This window comes from Glycine max, chromosome 1, assembly GCF_000004515.6.
Source record: "Glycine max cultivar Williams 82 chromosome 1, Glycine_max_v4.0, whole genome shotgun sequence".
Classification (NCBI taxonomy): Eukaryota; Viridiplantae; Streptophyta; class Magnoliopsida; order Fabales; family Fabaceae; genus Glycine; species Glycine max.
In genome coordinates, this window is record NC_016088.4 from 2,648,073 (window position 1) to 2,670,398 (window position 22,326).

The 22,326-nt window shown below is 30.4% G+C and overlaps 1 protein-coding gene across 1 annotated transcript; it reads left to right on the forward strand.

Moving 5' to 3' along the window:
- The first annotated feature begins 542 nt into the window (after positions 1-542).
- Positions 543-4,090, forward strand: LOC100797361 (BTB/POZ domain-containing protein At1g67900). Its single transcript, XM_014769456.3, has 4 exons — positions 543-1,000; positions 1,097-1,166; positions 1,255-2,526; positions 3,216-4,090. Exons 1-4 carry the CDS (start codon positions 942-944, stop codon positions 3,720-3,722), a joined length of 1,908 nt encoding a protein of 635 aa, XP_014624942.2. The 5' UTR covers positions 543-941; the 3' UTR covers positions 3,723-4,090.
- The last annotated feature ends 18,236 nt before the right edge of the window (positions 4,091-22,326 follow it).

The following is a 22,326-nucleotide window of genomic DNA, read 5'->3' on the forward strand; positions in this document are numbered from 1 at the left end:
TAATTTATTTGTTTTTATTATTATTAGAGAAAATAGTACCTATACCAACCATATAAATAGTAGTATTCACATTTGAAATTAAACTTTGTTATTAGGGTAAATGATAACTATGAGAGAATGAAAATTCTTATTTAATTTATGAATGTATAAAAAATATAATAATTATGTTATGTCATATAGCTTAATTTCAAATTTAATTCTTAAATTTTATAACTTAACAACGAGACGTAATATTTATCACATTTTATACACTTTCAGACAAAAGTGATAATTTACTCTTATTAGTATTTAATATAATTTGTTCATTTTGCATAATGTATGGTTGTGGATTGGAGATGCTAAGCTATACGCATGCTGTATATTTACTTTATTGCATAACTTTGTAATCTAACTGAAATACTGGTTGGGAGTGTGACAAGTCTGAGGCTGAATTTGATGAAATTGCATTGCTCTTAAATCCCTTTTATTTAAAATAAAATGTCGAAATCACTCATGGGGATAACTATTTGACTGAAAGGACATAACTTAGGCGTGTTTGATCTTCAGTGTTTCTTTCAAACCATATATGTCATCTATCCTACCTATTTAAACTATATATTATTTTCCTCTCACAACAAGCTCCTTGGTTTTCCTTTCCTCTTGGAACTTCTACACCTTCTCTCCTCCAAGAAAATTCTATCTTTACTATTATTATTATTTCTCTTTTTATATTTTGGAGTTCTGAAGTATTGTTGAGGACTCTGACACTCTGTGAGGTCTGTCAGTTCAGTATTCAGTGTTCCACTTGGGCTAACTCAGCAGCAAAATCTGTTCCTTGCTTTGGTATTTGTTTAGGACTTGTTTCACTATCTGTCACTTGCACTTCTTCTGTGTTAGAAGTGAATTATGCAAGTGACTAGTGAGAGTTAGTGCATGATTTAGATGATAAGAAACTGAAAGCCATGAAGTTCATGAAACTAGGATCTCGTCCTGATACATTCTACACTGCAGAAGCAGTAAGGTGAGACATTAATTAGCTCGTCAATTCGATTCTTTCTTCTTAGATTATGTCTTTTTCTTCAGGTCAGTGACAATAGCATCTTTTCTTTGTATACAGGTCAGTCTCTTCTGAAGTTTCTAGTGACCTCATAATTCAAGTTAAGGGAAGTAGATATCTTCTTCACAAGGTATGTGAAATTGTCAATCATAGAAATTGTTCTATGTTGTTTTACTTTTGTTGTTACTTATTCTGAAGTTCATGGTGGTGGTGTTCAGTTTCCCTTGCTGTCAAAATGTTTGAGGCTACAAAAGCTATGTTCAGAATCTCCTGAATCATCTTCTCAGCACCAAATAGTCCAACTCCCTGATTTCCCTGGTGGGGTGGAGGCATTTGAGTTGTGTGCTAAGTTCTGCTATGGAATAAGCATCACTCTCAGCCCTTACAACATTGTGGCGGCACGATGTGGCGCCGAGTATCTTCAGATGACTGAGGAGGTTGAGAAGGGGAACTTAATTCAGAAGCTTGAGGTTTTCTTCAACTCATGCATTCTACGTGGCTGGAAGGATTCTATTGTGAGTCTTCAGACCACAAAGGCGTCGCCTATGTGGTCAGAGGACTTGGGAATTACCAGCAGATGCATTGAAGCTGTTGCTGCAAAAGTTCTAAGTCACCCCTCTAAGGTGAGTTTATCACATAGCCATTCACGAAGGGTGAGGGATGATGTTTCTTGCAATGGCAATGAAAGTGTGAGGCATAATAAGTCAGGAAACAAGGGATGGTGGGCTGAAGATTTGGCAGAACTTAGCATAGACTTGTATTGGAGAACCATGATAGCAATCAAATCTGGTGGTAAGATTCCCTCAAATCTCATCGGAGATGCATTGAAAATCTATGCATCTAGATGGCTACCAAATATTACCAACAATGGAGGACATCTCAAGAAGCAATCTGTTGCTGATTCAGAATCGGACTCGGTTGGTGAAATAGCTTCAAAGCATCGTCTGCTTTTGGAATCAGTGGTGAGCTTGCTTCCTGCTGAGAAAGGTGCTGTTTCTTGTGGCTTTCTTTTGAAGCTCTTGAAGGCATCCAATATTCTTAATGCTTCTTCATCTTCAAAGATGGAATTGGCCAGAAGGGTAGGGCTTCAATTGGAGGAAGCCACAGTGAATGATCTTTTGATACCCTCCCTGTCTTACACAAATGATACAGTGTATGATGTTGAGTTGGTGAGGACCATATTGGAGCAGTTTATGTCACAAGGCCAGAGTCCCCCAACTAGTCCTGCAAGATCTAGGTTTGCCTTTGAAAGAAGAAGGTCTCGTTCAGCTGAGAATATTAACTTGGAGTTCCAAGAGAGTAGGAGGTCCTCTTCAGCATCTCACAGTTCAAAATTGAAAGTGGCAAAGCTTGTGGATAGGTATCTTCAAGAAGTTGCTAGGGATGTGAATTTTCAGTTGTCAAAATTCATTGCTCTTGCTGAGATTATACCAGATTTCGCAAGACACGATCATGATGATCTCTACAGGGCTATTGACATTTATCTCAAGGTAAAAAAAATACTAAAAGAAGCATGCCTATTACTCTATTGTGTTTTCCAATTTACTACATTTTATATTTTATATACCCTGATAAAATAAGTGGTTAGGAATTAGTAAAAAAAAAAAAGTGGCTGAATAGATTTCGTTTTCATTTTAGGATGTGGGACAGAATTAGTGGATAACCAACTATCTTGACCTTAAAATCTTGTCTTATTCAAAATTTATTAGCGGTTAGGTGTAGACTGACCCACCAGAAATTTAGCCTGACTGTATCCACATTCTGACTGATGTAGTTGCAGTACATATATTCAGGTGTTTGTAAATTGTAATTTCATTTGGCTGAAAACAGGAAGGGAAAATTGTCTGTCAAAGCTGTGATAGAGTTATATTGCTGCATTCTAGTACTATGTCCAAGTAGATAAGGAGAAGGGGAAAAGGAGATAAATGTTATTTAGTCCTTCACGTGATTGATTATGTGTCTCCCCTAAGAGATTTTGACCATTTATGCGTTCATTCCATTTAGCTAAATTCCACCTCAAAGAACTCATTGCTGATATAATACGTCTGGCTGTCAGTCAGTTCAGTCAATCTAGTTACTAGAAATTAGGCCATGGAAGAAAGAATTATAACTTCATAAGTAAAACTATTTTGTGGGGATGTCTTATATTACTAAAATTTGTGTGTTGTTTAACTTATAGGCTCATCCAGAACTCAACAAGAGTGAAAGGAAAAGATTGTGTCGAATTCTTGACTGCAAAAAACTTTCTATGGAAGCATGCATGCATGCAGCACAGAATGAACTACTTCCCCTAAGGGTTGTTGTTCAAGTTCTCTTCTTTGAGCAAGCTAGAGCAGCACAAGCTGGTGGCAAAGTGACTGATTTGCCAACCAATATCAAGGCATTACTCACAGCACACGGTATTGACCCTTCAAAACCTACAGCACCATTAAGCACTACTACAAGTATACATGCTGAGGACAATTGGAGTGTTTCAAACTTCAAGTCACCAAAGTCGAGGTCTTCAACACTGAGGATGAAGCTAGCTGAAGATGATGACTTCAATCAAAATGGTTTGACCCATGATGGAATTGGAAGGAATTCTAGATTTAAGGCTATTTGCGCTATTCCAACCCAACCCAAAAAAATGCTTAGTAAGTTCTGGTCTACTACCAATAGAACTGCTGCTGCCACTGAAAAGAATTGAGTGAAATATGTTTACTTTTCAAGTTGGTAATGGTACTATAGAGGGTAACATCTACTCCTTTTTTTTTCTTTCTGCAAAAACGCCTTGTAACTTCTAGGAAAATCCAAGAATCTAAATGTGAATTGTTGATGTAACCTATAATAATAAGAAAAGATTTCCCCAGCACGAGGGGAAATCTCTTTGGTAATTCTCATGTCAAAAGCTGGAGTAGGAATCTTAGGTGTCAGTGACAAATCGTGGGGCCAATGGTGCTGTGTTTGTCTACAAATCTGCAACACCTGTCTCTTGTCATTTGCTGTAGCTCCTTGGGTCATGACATTGTTGACAAATTTTTTCGTATTTTCATGTGCCTGATTATGTTTGTCTTATTTATCTGTATCCATAAAGATAATATCGGCTTTATTGAATTGATACCCAATTATGAACAAGATTTGAAGTGTTGTGGCACATAATAAATAAGGTTCAACGTGTATTTATTGTGCTTTTTTATTTTAGTCGGAAGAGATTTGGCGTTGATCATCATGCTGTAAAAACAAATATAGTTTTGTTAGTATCAAAGATTCAAAGATGATGTGCCATACAAAGTCCGACCCAAAAAGTAGGTCAAATAAACCAGAAAGCATAAGATCTGCCACTGATAAAGATATGCTTGCTTCAAAGAAGCATTATTAAAACAAATAACTGAACTAATTGGGGTATTTGTGCATAACACAGCAAGGTTCCTTTCAAATAAACACTTTGATAAACCTCTTATGTAACTGTATTAACTAAACTAAGCATAAAGCACCATAAGGGAAAATAAGGTTGTTCCATTTTAATTTTAAAGAAAAATTTTCCAAGTGTAACTGAACAAATTTGTCAAACAATTATTGAGGCCAAGAAGTCTTAATTCCTTGACTTTCTTTAATTTCTCAAAGTTTGAGTGGATCCATTGATAAAGGTCATTTTCATTCTCCCTTGTACTCAGGTTTGTTAATTATTATCAACAATTTGGTTTTTAAATCGTTGGAATGAACCATGTCCCATATAGCCTGCTTTGTAGCCAAGTCTAATCTCACAAACTGAAACCGACCACTCTCACTGTTTTGGTGGCTATAACTACAAAATATGAATACTTTCATGTTTCTTAAAATCCTAAAGCATACAAAGAGAAAATCAAATAGTGGTGTACTTGGCAGTGACTGTCATTATCATCACTGCTGCAATCATGGTCATCATCATAATCATCTAAGTTTCCTTGGTCATGACAATTGTTGCATGAGCATGTCCACTATAACCGGTCAATGTTACTTATCATTGAAAAAATTATGCACTGTTCATTTGGTCAGTTACTTAGGATTCCCTTGTGATTTTCTTTCCTTCTTCTTGAGTGGCTCTAATTACAATTCAATCATTAGTCAAGAAAGTCTTTACAACAACCACCATGATGCAATCTCCTAATTCCTAAAGGATTGTTTCATCTGGGTTACTCACTGTTTCACGTTGGTTAATTAAAAATTGAAGATCCAGAGGTAAAGTTATGATAGAAAATTACATGCAAGCTGATTTCTAAAACTGCATGTCATCAAAACAAACACACACACACAGACACTTTCTAAGCCACTAGATTGTTTGTCAATCCAAAGTTTGCGGTGTGTTGTGAGCAGCCTTTAGATTAGTCATTTGGGCCTCTAGTCCTGGGCCATGTTGGTATAACTCTTTTTTCTTTTCTTCTCTCTTTAAAATCTATAAAATGTTGAATGTGAGTAGTTCTTTTGATGCTTCACAACATTGTATCTTCCCAGCAGTTATGGTTACAACTCAAACCATAATCAGACTGTAAAATTTCTTCATCAGGGTACAATTTGCAGGGATTCCTCTGAAGCAAAACACGAGTACTTGACATTGACTTATAAAATGAACCGTCAAATTTCATTTTCAACCTTGAAGCTCACTAAGTGATAGTAGTACTTGTCAACGATGCATAGCCGCCTAATATATTTTGGAATAATCCCCACCTACTACCTAATCGCAAAGATTCTCACAGCCATTTCAATTCCACTTTCAAAAGATGCTACATTTTAGTGTTCATAAAAAATACAACAATGACTCAATAAAGTCAGCATAAATGAGAGCAGTGTTCATAAAAAATTAAATGTAAGAATGTAACATTAGCATGCAGTAGACAGAAATAACTATAGTTGTATAGTAGCTTAGGCCTGGTTGAATAAACTTCTCTATAAATTAAGTTAAAAGAAGAAAAAACAAATTAAATGAGTTTTTCTAAAAAAATAAAATTAGTTTATCTGCCAGTTAATTTGCACAAGTTCTCTTATGTTAGCTTCTTTAAAAGCTTATTTTTAATTCAAGCGTAAGTTAATTTTAATTTTTGGAGAAACTTATTTCATCTTTTCTTTTTATTTGTTTTCTACTGTAAGAACTTGTAAAATAACTCATCCATACAGGCCCTTACTAATTAACATTCACTACATCAGAATATCAAAGCATCTAAATTATCGAATCCTTGTTGACATCACCACTAGCATTAAGTCATTAACCATGGAAGCATGAACCAGAGATGCCAGATGAGGGTGGTTTTGGTGACTCATGCTTTTGATCATTGGAGAGCAGAGGCAATTGGTTTTAGCCATACTTGGCCGCTAGAAAGCCTCACTTGTGCCTCCACTCCAGCACCTGACATCACATCATTTCCAGATTAAATCTGAACTTTCAAATCATTGGTTGTCATCTTGTCACTTTCCTTGCTCTTCCCCTCCTTCAATACCACCTGAAAATTGAAAACTAGATATAAATGGGACACCCCATTTGTTGGAAAATCAACAAAGCTGGAAGCTATTTCATGTTTACAATGAATACCAAGAGCCCAATGTCTCAGGAAGAAGAACTTTCCTAAAGTCAAGAAAGGTGAAATTGGACCCACCGGATTTATGTCCAGCAGAAAAGATTAATCTCATGACCAACTAAGATTCGAATCCTCACTGAAATTAGTATTTACGTTTAGTGTATGGCCGTGTCTCAAATAACTCATTGAAAGTTAAAGAGGGCAAAATTTGATAGGAATATCACATGCAATGTGATTTAAGATCAAGGTTAGTATCGGTATGTAACACAAGTTTTCTTTATTGTTACGTCACGGGTATGCAAATTAATAAACTCCATCAACGCTCCCACCAACATTCTCATCACTTTTAGACTTAGTAATATATGCCTTCTTCAAACACACTGGGGACATGAAATCATATCAACTTTCCCTGTTCAATTTATCTTTCCCTTTTTAATCTGTGCAGGTTTCATTTAATCATGATGCAAAACCAGATCTCTAAAAGAATAAAAAAAGAATCCATGCAAAGGGTCCCCAACATTGGGGTAGGTGCTTTCTTTCGTTTCCAGTGGGACTCTATTCGCAATTTAGTATCATATAATATGCACATCTCGATGGATAAGATGCCAATATATACAGCATCTCATTCTAGTTTCTATGACGACAAAATACTAACATCGATAAATATTAAATACTAACATCTAAAGTGTTGAAGAGAATCAAATTTCGGGTGGTCAGTTAAACACATTGTAACTTGTAAGTGACTATTGGAAAAGCAGTAAAAAGACGTTTATCGTGCAAGGATCCACAAATATATGTATAATTTATTAGTGGTTGAAAACTTTAGCTAATTTTATAGTATGTTCATCCTTTTATGTCATTTCAATCGTACATCATTACTCTTTATCAAATCCTTCGGGTTTAGCAGTGAAATTTCCGTTCTGATATTAGTTTCAGCATAATAACTTGCCTTCAACAAAATTTACTCAATCAGTGGCGAATGAAAAGAGATAAGTATTAGAGTATATCATTTTAATTAGTTCCACGTACTAAACTCTATAAATAGGACTATAGTAATTCATTCTATCATCTTTTAATCAATCAACTACAATCTTAGCTTTCCTAAGCAAAACAAAAAACTACAAGAGAATATACTTGTGCTCTCTACCTTTCCTATGCCTATGACCATTACCCTTCACATTCTCTTATTACCAATAATAAGGACACTTCAAAAGAGAATATACGTGTGCTTGGATTTTAGTTGGGAACTGAAACTTAACCACTGCCTGAATAAAACTTACAATAGATAAGCCTGTGTAAATCATGATTTAGAACTTTTTCAATGGAAATATAATTTTATTTTCTATGTATTTTAAAAGAAAACATAGACACAAAAATGATAAAAAAAATGAAAAGCCTAAAAGTATAATTCAAAATTTTTGTGCTAGAATTGTTTCATCACTTATGAGGGACTGTAAGGTTGATTTAGTGATTAAAGGAAGAAGAGGGAGGAAGAGGTCATGGATTTGAATCTTTTCCACTAACAAAAACTAATGATTAATATTAATTGATAAAAAAAACTTGACAATGAACTTTGCATTGAGTATTTATTTTCGTAATTCACTGATATATTTCAAAACTAATGTTGCACACTTAGCAATGATAGTTATTGTCTAATTATGTAAATAGCATAAGACTCACAAAGTGTGACATAAATAACGAATAGTTTGTGTCCGTTAAACATATGATAGAAGTTCGATCTCAGGCTATGAATATAAAGCAGCACATGTGAGGAGTTGTGTCCCCCTTAACTGATATTCTACGATCTATAGAGATTAAATGTGAGAATACATTATTTTTTGAAAAAAAATGTAAATATAGGATGAGATGCATGCTACACTATCATAGGAAGCTTCAACTCACAAGTTTATATTATTTGTTAACATTTTTCTATACATTAAAGGCTAGAAAAGCTGTATTGAATTCAAATCTAATGTACTGTTAGAAGAAAGATAATATTCTACATAGCAATATATTAATACATTATTTTAAAAAGATATATAAAGAGATGTATTTCATATAATTATTAGTATTGATGTATTCATTGAATAAAGGAGTAACAAAAATTAAATAATAGTCTAAAAAGTACTGTGAAAGTTAGGGGTATTCATAATTGGATCAAACCAAGTGTAAAATTAAAAATCAATTCAAAAAATCAAAAACTATAGAAAAATTGGTCATTGATTTGGTTTGATTTTTATAATTTTTAAATCGTGCAATTTGGTTTGGTTGGTTGACACTTGAAAATCAAACCGAATTAATCCCATTAATGTATTATAGGCTCATATGACATATGTGAAACTTGGAAATAAGTATTATAAATGTTGTTTTATTATTTTTTTTTAATTCAATCTTTGAAACTTGGAATCAAGTATTATATATTATTTTTATTTTTAAATTGAATGATTATTATTTAAGTTGAATAGTTATTATTTAAGTATTATTTAATTTGAAAATAATTATTGTTTTATTTTAAGTTTAATTATTAAAATTTTTGTTATTAATTTATGTTGTTGATTGTTGAATTAGTTATTATTCGATCAAGTTATCCAAATAATAACAAATTTTTTAGACATTTTTTTAATATTTACTAGCAAAATTTTCAAACCGCAAAAATTGATTTGGTTTAATTCGAATTCATAAATTATTTTTTATAATAATTTAAACAAAATCGCAACACATTTAATTTTCTTATTTAATTCAAACTAATTTTAAGCTAAATATGCACCAAATCGCATAGCAAATATCCCGGTGAAAGTAATTTATTTACAAAGATTTACTTTTCTTTTGAGGAAGGAATAATTAAATGAGTATTTTAATTCAATGTCTATTTTTTTGGTTTGAGACGAGGTAATCTTGCTCGAGAACTCTGACTGTTTTTGGTCCCAAAAAATGAAGAAATATATGATTTCAATGATACACAAATTTATTTGTAACCGATACACAAATTTATTTGTAACCGATACACAAATTATTAACTAGAATTTAGTATATAAGAGTGGTAATAAACTAGAAATTTACGTAAATTTTTAATTAAAGATATGTTAGGGGGAAATAAGAGACAGAGTAGTTAAAATCGAGTGAAAATAGACAAAGAAGTGATAATAAATACTCTCTAAAATATTTTCTATCAATCAATAATAGATAAATTATTTTTCAATAGTATTTTTATTTTATTAATATTTCACTTAAATACTAAGTAATTCAAATATTTCATTTTAACACTTTAATTGAAGATATTTTAGTTTAAAAAAAGTCATTCGTCGTAACAATTTAATTAATTAATGACTTTCTTATTATAAATTCTTTTAAAATTCAAACAATATGAAATAAAGGAAATTCATAGTTATTAAAATTAATGAAAGTCATACACTTGTCTGCACACTCATGCTAAGGCTTGACTTGAGTTAATTTTTATTTTTATTTATTTCTTACTTTCTTTTTTAACCAACGGCGTAAACATGTCTGTAACTCTGGACACAGTTGTTTTTGTCCAAATCTGAATTCAATTGGATCGATTCAAGTGAATAGAGGCCTTTGATTCTGACCCTAACAAATAAGCCCATAAGCTCATAGCCCATCCACATTATTGCTTCGCTGTTCTCACTCTATCAAAAGTCAGCGTTCTCCAAATTTTAGATTCTTTTTATATATAAATCTAATAAATTAATCAATAATCAATCATCTATGAATAAATATAAATAATTTTTTATCTGATAAAATTAAGAATTATATAATGTTAGTAAATTACGTTGAAAAGTATCATATTTTTATAGTTGTAAAATTTTATTACGAAAGAAGTAAATATTCAAAATTTGTTTCCAAACTAAGTGATTTTGTATCCATTAATAAGTAGTTTAGATTTGAATCTTAAATTCGGATATGGATATCCATCCAATATACGCTTATGATCATCAGTAGAGATTAATCACTTCTTCCGACAATAAATATTTCGTCAAATTCTATCATTTACAAAAATAAAATTAAGTTTCATGAATTAAGTTTGCACTCTCTCGTGAACTAAGTTACATAAAGTATATGCTAGCATCATATACTTACACATACATCAAGTACAATTTCTTGTAAATTAAAAACATTCACACTTGTTAGATAGTTTGTATTTTAATGGTCAATAATAATTAACATAAATGATAGTGATTTGTGTCTCCTAATAAAGTGATTCAGGATTTGAATATCGATTAATCCTTGAACATAAAATAGATCGTGTTGAAAGAAAAATACATATTATTTTATACAATTTTCAACAAAGATTTATCATGTTTTTTACAAGGACAACTTAATAAAATAAAAGCTTGTACTTTAATGGACCAGGGAAACATTCAAACACCAAGAAAAAAAATTAACATCAATTTCAACTCATCAATCCCTGCAATTTTTTTTAACAGGCAAAGGAAAATATATTATATATAAGACGACCAAAACAAGGCAACAGAAGTTGTGTTTACTCGCAAGGCCAAGAGCAAAATACATAACACGATTAAAGTACCCTACTATTAATACATTCCTACAAAATCACCTTCATCTTGCCTCAGTTACTCATACAACATACATCTACTCAAAGAGCAACCTATAAGAACAATCAAGAGTGTCACGAGCAACCTATAATAACACCTCATATGACAGAGATGCCTTCTATTGCTTCAGACACATCTTTGGAAGAATTGTCCATTCATTAAAAGACGGCTTAAATCCTGACATGTTAATTTTCAACCGCCACCAAGACCTCATTTTTACCAAATCTACGACCTTTTGTACACATACCTCCGTCTCTTTAAAAATCACTTCATTTATGTGTCCAAATGGGCTAGACCACCGAAATCCAAACTTCCCACCAAGTGTTCCTAGATTTATTCACAGCCATGAACGCATTATGTTGCCAAAAGTGTGTTACTGAATTAATATGTAACACCTTTTGCTCTTCACCCCAATTGTAACACCAGCGCCATACATGATATGCAAAAGAGCATGAGAAAAATAAATGAGCGTCGTTCTCCTCATATTGGTTACACAAAACACAAACCTCATTCCCGATCTCGTTCCCACATTCTATCCGCTTCTTAAATAATTTTTCCAATGTTTGCAAATGATCGAGAAAAAGTCTCCACAGAAAGCTTTGATATTTTAAGGCACTAGCAATTGATTGTCAACCACGAAAGGATGCATGGTGACGTTGGGGGTACTATGTTGACACTAAAAGTGTATATTTAAAAGGATCCAATTCATCATATTATAAATTTTAGTTTATTTAAAATTATTTTTTATTTCATTATCATATTTATTGTTTGATTAAATTGTTAATTTGACAAATTTTTTATTATAATTATATATTTGGTATCATGATGAGATTATAATAATGGATAACAATTTTTTTTATAATTTAATCTAGATTATTTTTTATCACAGGTTATTGTGAATGTGATATCAATAATCTAGGTAGGTGATAGTCGTCATATATGTTTTGATTTCACACATAATTTGAGGTGATTATCTAGTATTTTTTTATACATTGACCCTTATTTTAACTTAAAAACTATGATAGATTAAGGATTATCACTTAGGATCTTTGTTTTGTTAGTTTTAGGTCTTTTTGATGTTTTGTGAGAGTTTTACAGGAAATTGAGTAAGAAAGACAAGTGAAGTTTTGCTCGCTTAAGCGTGTCTTGTTGTGCGCTTAAGCGAGCCAAAACAAAATCAATTGAAGGAGACATTGACTTGGCTCGCTTAAGCATGGTTGTTGAGCGAGAAGAATTTAGAAAATTTATGATCAAGTGAAGTTCGCTTAAGCATGGCATGTTATGCGCTTGAACAAGTTAAGTCAGTGAATAGCTTTGGATTTAGTGGAGATCCTCACTTAAGCTCAAGCCTTAAGGTGCTTAAGCAAGACAATCAAGCCAATTGAGGGACACAAAGACCTAACTTAAGTATGACATTCTATGCACTTAAACATGGAGAGTCAAAAGATGAAGAATTTAATAATGGGAAGTTTTGCTAAGTGAGATGTTACTCACGCTTAAGCGAGGAGGTCACGATAGGCCCAAGCCTATATCAGAATATATAGACCTTAGGTCTAATTGAAGGGGCATTCTGATGCATTTGAAGAGCAACTTTTTGAGAGAAAATAGGACCATTCTTAGGGGTCTTAGTTGAGATTGATTAGACATTTACATGTTTAAAGTCTCTCATTGTAATCAAGCTATGAACAACTAAATCTCTTCATCTATTGGGGTTGAAAAGGCTTAACCTAATTTCATGTAATACTCTCCTTTAATACATGCACTTAAACATGGAGAGTCAAAATATGAAGAATTTAATAATGGGAAGTTTTGCTAAGTGAGATGTTACTCACGCTTAAGCGAGGAGGTCACGATAGGCTCAAGCCTATATCAGAATATATAGACCTTAGGTATAATTGAAGGGGCATTCTGATGCATTTGAAGAGCAACTTTGAGAGAAAATAGGACCATTCTTAGGGGTCTTAGTTGAGATTGATTAGACATTTACATGTTTAAAGTCTCTCATTGTAATCAAGCTATGAACAACTAAATCTCTTCATCTATTGGGGTTGAAAAGGCTTAACCTAATTTCATGTAATATTCTCCTTTAATACAGTTATTTAGATTTATTATTCTTTATCTTCTCTTAATGCTTATTTTAGATTGATCGCCTATAATTTGATTTTAGGAATTGAAAGCGTAGTCGACAGACACTCATTCAGTTCCAAAACTATGGAAGAATACCTAATTGGGATTGATTCTAGACACAGGTCGATACCAAATTAGGCTCCTTGTGATTCTTAAACATTAATGTTGATTATTTAGATTGATTTGTTAAGACATTGGGAGTTAATCTAAATGACTTAAACTTTTTCACCTAAGACATTAGGGTTAGAATATAATTGTGAATTGGGAATAAATTGAATGAGTAACTAGATTGATCGGGACAATTGCATTGAAAAAGGAAAAATCAAGTCCAACCCTAGTTGTTCAAACCATCAATTCTCACAATAATATTGTGCTTGTTTCTTCAACTATACTCTTTTAATTGTTTTTACTCTTACATTTGTTCTTTTATGCATTCAAATACAACCAATTGATTAATACTTTTATAAAACCTTAGTTTTTGAATCCTAATTGTCTGAATATACACTAGTCTTTTGGAAGACAACTTAGATGCAAATCCTAATACTATTTCGAAACTTAGTTAACTTGACCATACAGAAAATCCCTAATAGTAGGTCAATATATATATATATATATATGATGGTCTTCATTAGATAAAAATTAACATATCCCATTTGTTAAATTACATATATAAATTATCTACATGTTGATGTCATCATTGAACTTACTAAATTAAAAATTCTTAATGATTAGCATTATCATAACCTGTCAATTATGAAGTTCTCAAGAAGAAATATAATAATTTCTTTTGACTTGAGATTATTACAACAATTAAGAAGTTATTTATTATATTTTAATTAATTCCACACATCTAATGTTTAAGAACACTGGTTGAATAAACACTAGATATGATTGATTAAATTCTACTTGTAAAGTAGAACTAATGATTAATCAATCAATTCTTAATAGTGAGATTGAGCTCTATGATATAGTTAAGATATTGATTAAGCCAATTGAATAAAAGAATAAATAAATTTCTCAACTTATTCACTGATTAAATTAATGTGTTAATTTATTAGAGTATGACAATATCATACTTTAAAGTGCAAATTGCTAGGTTGCTCCAAGAGCCTTGTGGCTGGAATGTGACTCAAGCCTTATGGTGCAAGCCTTCCAAAATCACAATATTGTTCCTTGGCAGATTAGAAATAAGTGGAAAAATGCAATTCAACTAACAAAATGTATGGCTTTTATTGTGGGACATATTTACCGTGAGGGAAACACTCGTGCAATAGGTTAACTTCTCTCGGGACCTCTGTAGACACTTTTTGCTGGTGGGATTTTATACTTGCTTTTATTACAAAGCTTTTTGTACAGGACAGATAGGCTCTCCTTTGTTACACGTTTAGTTAGACAATTGTCTTTTCTTCCAAGGGTTTCGTTCCCTACCCCTCTTGGTTCCTTGTATGATCTTTTCTTTTTTCTTTTCATTAATGAATTCGGTCTTTGCTGGTGGTTGCTATGTTGCTAACCTAATTGGGATCGTATCACCCATTAGCTTCCGCCACAACCTCTTTTGTCTTAAAAAAAAAAATTCTCTAAAGTTAATCAACAGTTATTCATTATGAAAGAAAATATTATATTACTTTTATATTGATTATTAAAGGTAAATGATATTATTTTATACTATCTAATATGTAAGTTACAGAATATTATTAAATTCCTACCTTAATTAATTAATTAATTATGATTAATTTAATATTAAATCTATAGAGTTATATACAAATAGATATTTCAATCTTTATATAAAAAATATTTTATTTGATAACTAAATTAAAAATTTAATCAAATAAAATTTTAAGTGAAATATTATTATATTTTTTCTATCTCCAAAAATATAAATAGTATCAATATAATATCACCAAGAAAAAACATCATATCCAACCGTTTCTGTCCATGCATTTCCACTCTCATTGATACTCTGTTTTCTGATAAGGCTAGAATGTAATAATGTTTTGTATGGTAAATTCTTAAAAATTAACTTATATTTTCAAACTGCCATTAATTAATACGAACCGTGCAAATTTAGTATTAACCTTCGGTTGGTTTCGAGTGAAAGAGAGTAAAAAAGAAGTAAAATAGACAGGAAAACAAAATAAGATTCGTATTTTTATATTTTATTTTAATTTAAAACTTTAATCTCAATTATTTTGATTCTATTTTTTTCTATTCTATCAAACATTCTATGCTATGTTATGAAGTAGCACTCGTGGCATTTCCCGACTTCTTTGTTAATTCTATGCATCTTTTTAAAACTTTTTCATTATTTATTTTAATGTTTTTATAAAGTAAGTGTTATGAAAAAAATAATATATAATATATTTAGTATCTTTAAAATTAAAAACTTAGAATCTCATTTATTTCATAAATAAACAAATATTAGTGGTTAAAATATAAGAGAAGGTAAATATCTAAATTCCTTTTTGAAATTGTGATGCGTTAACAAGTTGATGTCTAAAAAATAATTATAAATTTAATCTCTAAATCATTTAGAATAAACAAATAAATTATATTCGTCGAGAAGTAAAGAATCATATTCATACATATTTGTTGTATGTTTATGTTTTGATTAATTGGATTGTTTTTTTATAGATTTGAATAGACAGGTTGGAATTTAAGTATAAAAACTATGCCAACTTAATCATATTGTTAGATTTATGAGTCATTTGATCGTTAAGTTTTAATGTTTAAAGATTAGTTTAATAATAAATTATATTTTTAGAAATAATTTGATATTAAATTACAAAAATTTTAAAAATATTATTGAATTATTAAAAAAAACTAATTTTATCATGCTTTTATATATTTAAAAATTAAACTTAAATTTTTAATATTTTAAAGACTAATTTACCCATACTCACATTTTTCAGAAATAAATTTAGTTATTTATCCATGACAGAAAGCAAGAAACTCCATTTATTCAAATAAAAAACTTGCATATTAAAGCTCGATCGTATTTCTGAAACCCACGAGGGGAGAAGAGGGCGTGCTAGCAGTAGTAGGCAGCAGAGATATACGGAGATATAAGTAGGTCATTGTCACAGTTATAGTTTCGAGGAAGCACTTCTTTTTTTCCAGCATTATTTGAATTCTGAAACTGACAGGCATGGTGATACTAGTCTCATCCAAAGATTTTTACTACTATCAAATCTCCATCAACCTATACATTATCGTTCCTACCCCCTTAATTTTCTTTTGCTAAGGATTGATAAAAAACGACGTATAATGCTTTTTCACCTAGAGAAATTTTAATTTCTATAACATAGAACTATTTTTGTTTATCTGTAAAAGAAGTATATTGTTGTAATTCTCTTTTTAAAAAATCCATTTCGTTTCTTATAAAAATATGTTTCATTTTAGTTTTAATTATTGTTAAGCGATGATATATTGATATAGATTAAAAAATAGATTCACCAACGAGTCATTAGTTTGAGAATAATTGGATTGGATTAGTATCCCTCCAGCATTGGACCTCTCCCGTATGAGACAGAAAGAATCAAGAGGGTTTCTGGTTTCTTGAGTTTTTCTTTCTTCTGTCACACATGTGCAGTAATCGAAAAGGGTTTTTATGCAATTGAGTATGATCTTCTTAATTAAAGATTTGAATTTGAGTTTTATTAATAAAAGAATTATGATTGGAAAAAAATTCATTAAAAGTAAAAAATTTCAGCAATGATAAATAACCAACAAAGTGAATAGATAGTTAATACCAATAATATGGTTAAATTTAAAAAAAAAAAATAGGTCTAATATTTTTTTAACTGGAGGTCTAACATTTTGTGAATAATAGACACTAAATTGAAAATTCATTCATACGAAACTCATAATATTTATATTAATAGTTTATGAGAAAAAAATTATGCATTAAGAATATAAAATAATTTTATATTATCTTTAAATAAAAAATTATCATTTAAGATATGTTTGTTAATTATATTAAAAATTATATTAACAATTATTTATAATAGGAGTATATTATCATTTTTCATTAAACACAGTTTATTTTCTGCTGAAGTAAGAAAATACACTAATAAAAATAAACCAAACTCTTAATTATTAGTATATTCAACTTTGTTAATAGTTTATAATTTCAAAACCCTTGTAAAATAATCTTACTCATCACGTAAATAAATAAATAAATATATTTTTAGTCTTTATATTTTTACTCTAACATCGAATATTTTTATCTTTGAACATTTAAAAATAAGATTTTTTTAGTTCCTCAAGAAGACGGACACTATTAATAACATTTTCTGAGAGACATTTGTCTTGAAGAACAAATAACACTGATATTTAAAAATTTAGGACCAAAATATTTAATAATAAATTACAGCAACTAAAATTAAGAATTCTACAAAAGTAAAGGAAGTAAAAACATATTTTTCTCTGAATAAATCTAGTGGCCAAAGTTGCCGTGCCTCAAAACAGTGGTGGCGGCAGAATGGCAAGATTTTGTTTTGTTCGGGGGTAACAGAGATAGCATGTTCTTGGCTTATAAGAGCTTTGATATTTTTGGATCACGAAGAGGTATATAGCATAGGAGGAGCAAAGCTAGGATTCATAGAAAACGTAGCCATATAAGACAATCATGTTATTTTAACCTAGAGCGCAGATCAACGTAAACTTGAAACCTGAGTCTTGGGAAGAGTGATAAAGAATAAAAGAAAGGGAAAAAAAAAAACATTCTTTGTTAATGATTTATATGTTTAGTGGAAGATCAAGTGATTATTTCACTAAGGATCTTATTAACTAAGTGTTTCAGGATATTGGTTTAAAAACTAAAAATTAAAAATATTTATGATGTAAATCCTAGGATAACATAAAAAAAAACGTGAATAATATAGTTTTTTACCTCTCAATAAAAATAATTTTACTTTAAATTTTTTAATCAATACCATTAGAACATTAATTATTATTTGCCTTCCACTAATAACTATTAATGTTTATGGTATAATTTCAACATGTGATGTGATGTCTAAAAGAAAAATTAAATTCCTAAGATAAATGTTATTTATCTCCCATAAAATGAACTTTAGAAATTAAAAGAATGATTACATATCAGCCAAGTTCTCCATAAAGATAAGTAGATACTTTATGCTAATATGATCGTGGCAAAAAAAATACCTCTAATATAATTTTAAAAAAAATAGAAGTATATATCTCATTATATTTCTGACGAATATTTAAATATTAGAGTGGAAATTTAAGTTATATTGAACGATAAGTACATATTACATTTCAATTACGATGGATCCTCCAAGCTCTTCTAAATTTATCTTCATTCATTTGCTTGAACATTAAAATTTCGCAGACCATGAAGTTTGTGCTTGCTTGGTTTAATGTTGAAAGCTCCTAAACGATAATTCAAAAGTTTCAAATTTTACTTTTCACAAAGCCCACATGAATTTCAATTTAACGTTTAACCAAATACACTTTAAGGGATCATTTTAACATGTGTGTGTACTATATATTTCATGGCTTACATTACTGAATCTTGGTATGTCAACTTGTAAATTGACTGACAATGACATTTATACTCTGCATTCTTGTCTCCCTCTCTAGTCATTCGATATTAATGGAAAGTTGGAAACACTATCAACTCAAGTCTCAATCCCTGTTCCTGCTTCCATTGCGCGTGCACTCTTGGCCAAAATACACGATTTCAACTTTTTTATTTTCTCAATTTGTTAATTAAATTTCCCCCCTTCAATCTATTATTGCAGCTTAAAAATAATAAAAGAAATGTTATGATTTATGAATGTTCTTTAAACATACATTCTTCTTAATCAATTTATGCTAACATTTTGTATAGGATGAATATTTGTATGTTTGGAAATTCGTTTAGATGGAAGAATGACTTAGAATGAAAAATGCTGAGGAAAATGTAAAAAATACACACGAAGGAGAGTGGAAAGAGCGTATCTTGTTCATCTGGCAAAAAGATATATGCAAGGGGATATGCTGGGGCCATGTCTGATAAAACGTGTCATTCATGTTTGGAGTCTTCTAAGGGCCCCAGCACCAGAAGGGAAAATGCAAAGCAGATTTCACAGAAACGTTGGTAAGCATCAGGAGCTGAAGGATTTTAATGAAAAGCTGTCTCATAAAGATAGAAATAGAGACACCAAAATGGAATCATTATATTATTGGCATATTTATCTAGGAGCCTGGCACGCAATTGCAAATTACAGATCAAAATGGTTGTAGTTGTAGTTGTAAGTGTGGATTTGAATTATAGTTTAAAAACTTAAATTTAATTGAACTTAATTTTGTAGATTTAAAGGTGAATTAAAAATAATTTTAACATAACTTAAATTATGTTTGTAGTTTTTGGACTCCATATCAGCCTATCAAGTTGAGTGAAAATCAAGTTCCACTCAACCAGAAAACATCTCAACCAAAAAAACTATTTATCAAATCTCCAATGCTCAAACATCAAATCAAACACATTTAAACTCATTTATTTACATATTCAGTTATTTGTCCATCTTATACTGTTATACATAAAACATGCATGCACACGTTTTTGAGACTGATGCCTTTGTTGCGTGTAAAACCTTAGCTCACGGTACAAAGTAGGAGGAACCGTTAAGACTTTTGGTGCATCTTACAGTGGATTCATTAAATTCCTGATTCCACTGATTCCAGGATAACCCAACCCCCTTTAATATCCCTTTTGTAGCTCTACCTATTTTATTATTACTTTTAAACAAAACGCGTTTCAATTACTATACACAGCGGATTAGATGTGAGAAAGATTGTCTATAATATGTTTATGGTTTTATAGTATAAAATAATTTTATATTTTTATCTAATTATAAATTATTATTTGAATTATTTTAAAAATTAATAAATTTATCATATAGGATAAATTATGATTACATAATTATGTGAAATCATTTTACACCCATCAGTACAAAATATTTTTTTTTCAAAGAATATATATATGATTTCTAAAATATAGTCAATGTTTGGAAAAAAAATAAGGACTCATTTTTTTTAAAAAAAAATCAGTATATATTTTCTAATATGAAGACAAAAAAAATGAAAAGAAAGAATTTTTTATTTTAGGAATAAAAGTATTTTTTAATTCTTCTAAGTGACATTAAAACATACATCATTTAGAAGAAAAATGTTACATGTATTTCTCATTTTTGGGATATATTAGTGAAAAGAAAAAATTAGTAAAAAATAAAGAGAAAAAGTGATAGATATAATAAATGGAGAGAGAGAGAGAAAATAATTTTAAAAGATTAAGTTAATCAATTAAGACTTGATAGTATATAAAATAAGATTAAGTTAATTATTCAATTAACTTGGTATGATTAATAAATAATTTTATCTGATCATGAGTTCAATCTTAAGGCCTGTGTATATATAAAAAATTGTCAAAAAAGTCAATTGCTTAAATGAATTTCAATACTTTGAGTAATTAGTTCTTAAATAAAAAAATATTTAATTTTTATTTCTCTGAAAATATGAAATCACTATTTTTAGTCCATACGAAACTAGTGAATTTAAGTTAACTTTTATTTTCATCCCTTCAACACATGAATCATTGATCTTGGTTCCTAATATTAATTTTCAGGTAGATAAATAATATTTGTTTTAAGGAAGTAATTTTTTTTAGAAGCATCACATGTTGACAAAGTATCACATATACTATGTGTCATATGAGTTGTTTATCTGTTAGCTCTTTGATCGGCAGGTATGTGGCATTATCGAGTTATGCTGAGAATGAATTGCTCTCATTCTTTCCCTTTATAACTTTATCTCTTTTGTAATTTTGCCTTGGTATCTTTGGTACCTTGTTAATATATATATATATTAAGTTATTTGCTGATAGAAAAAGAAAAAAAAACTAAGTGTCATATGAGATAGTCGTTTTACCTACTTGTTAAATACACAAGCAGTTAATAGGTACTACACGATAGTGGGGATAAAAAATAATAAATCCATATTTAAATATTTTTTAGGAATGAAAACTATTTTTTTTATAAGAACCAAAATTAAAATTTATTCATTTTATGAGAATTAAAAATATATTTAACACAAAATTGTAGTTTTTTTAATGCATACTCGTGTATATGTCTTGTACAAGTATTCTCCAGTATTTAGAGAAGTCTCTTGAAATATATTTATTGTGAGATCCTTTAGAGAGCTTTCTTTGTTTTTGTTCATTTGTCTTCTTACTTGGAAAGAAAAAGATAATTAAAGCATCAAATATAATATTTTATGTCTTTTACCAAGTAATCACTCTAATGAGATAAAATATCATACTTATCTCTTCTTTCTTGTACTCAAAATTTTGTAGCAGGAGCATATTTCCTTTTATGTAAAATGTACTGCTAATTTCTTTCTTCTTTATATAGGCATTAACTTATTTTTGTGTAGCATTAACCTTTTTTTTTTTTTAGAGAAAGCATTGGTAATGATATTTTGTTCAGAAGCTATAAGTTGATATAATGATGTTTGTATAGGAGACAAAAGTAGGAGGGTATCTAACTCAGAGGTGAAAATAGGAGACCATATTATTCCTCAAGTCACACGGTTTAAATATCTTGGGTTTGTAATACAGGATGATGGAGAAATTGAAGGGGATGTGAATCATCGCATTCAAGCAGGATGGATGAAATGGAGAAAAACATCGGGGGTGTTATGTGATGCAAAGGTACCGATCAAGCTAAAGGGAAAGTTTTATCGAACTGCGGTAAGACCGGCGATTTTGTACGGAACAGAATGTTGAGCGGTCAAGAGCCAACATGAGACTAAAGTAGGTGTAGCGGAGATGAGGATGTTGCGGTGGATGTGTGGTAAGACTCGACAGGATAAAATTAGAAACAGAGCTATTAGAGAGAGGGTTAGAGTAGCGCCTATTGTAGAGAAGATGGTGGAAAATAGACTTAGGTGGTTTTTGCATGTAGAGAGAAGACCGGTAGACTCTGTAGTGAGGAGAGTAGACCAGATGGAGAGAAGACAAACAATTCGAGGCAGAGGAAGACCCAAAAAGACTATAAGAGAG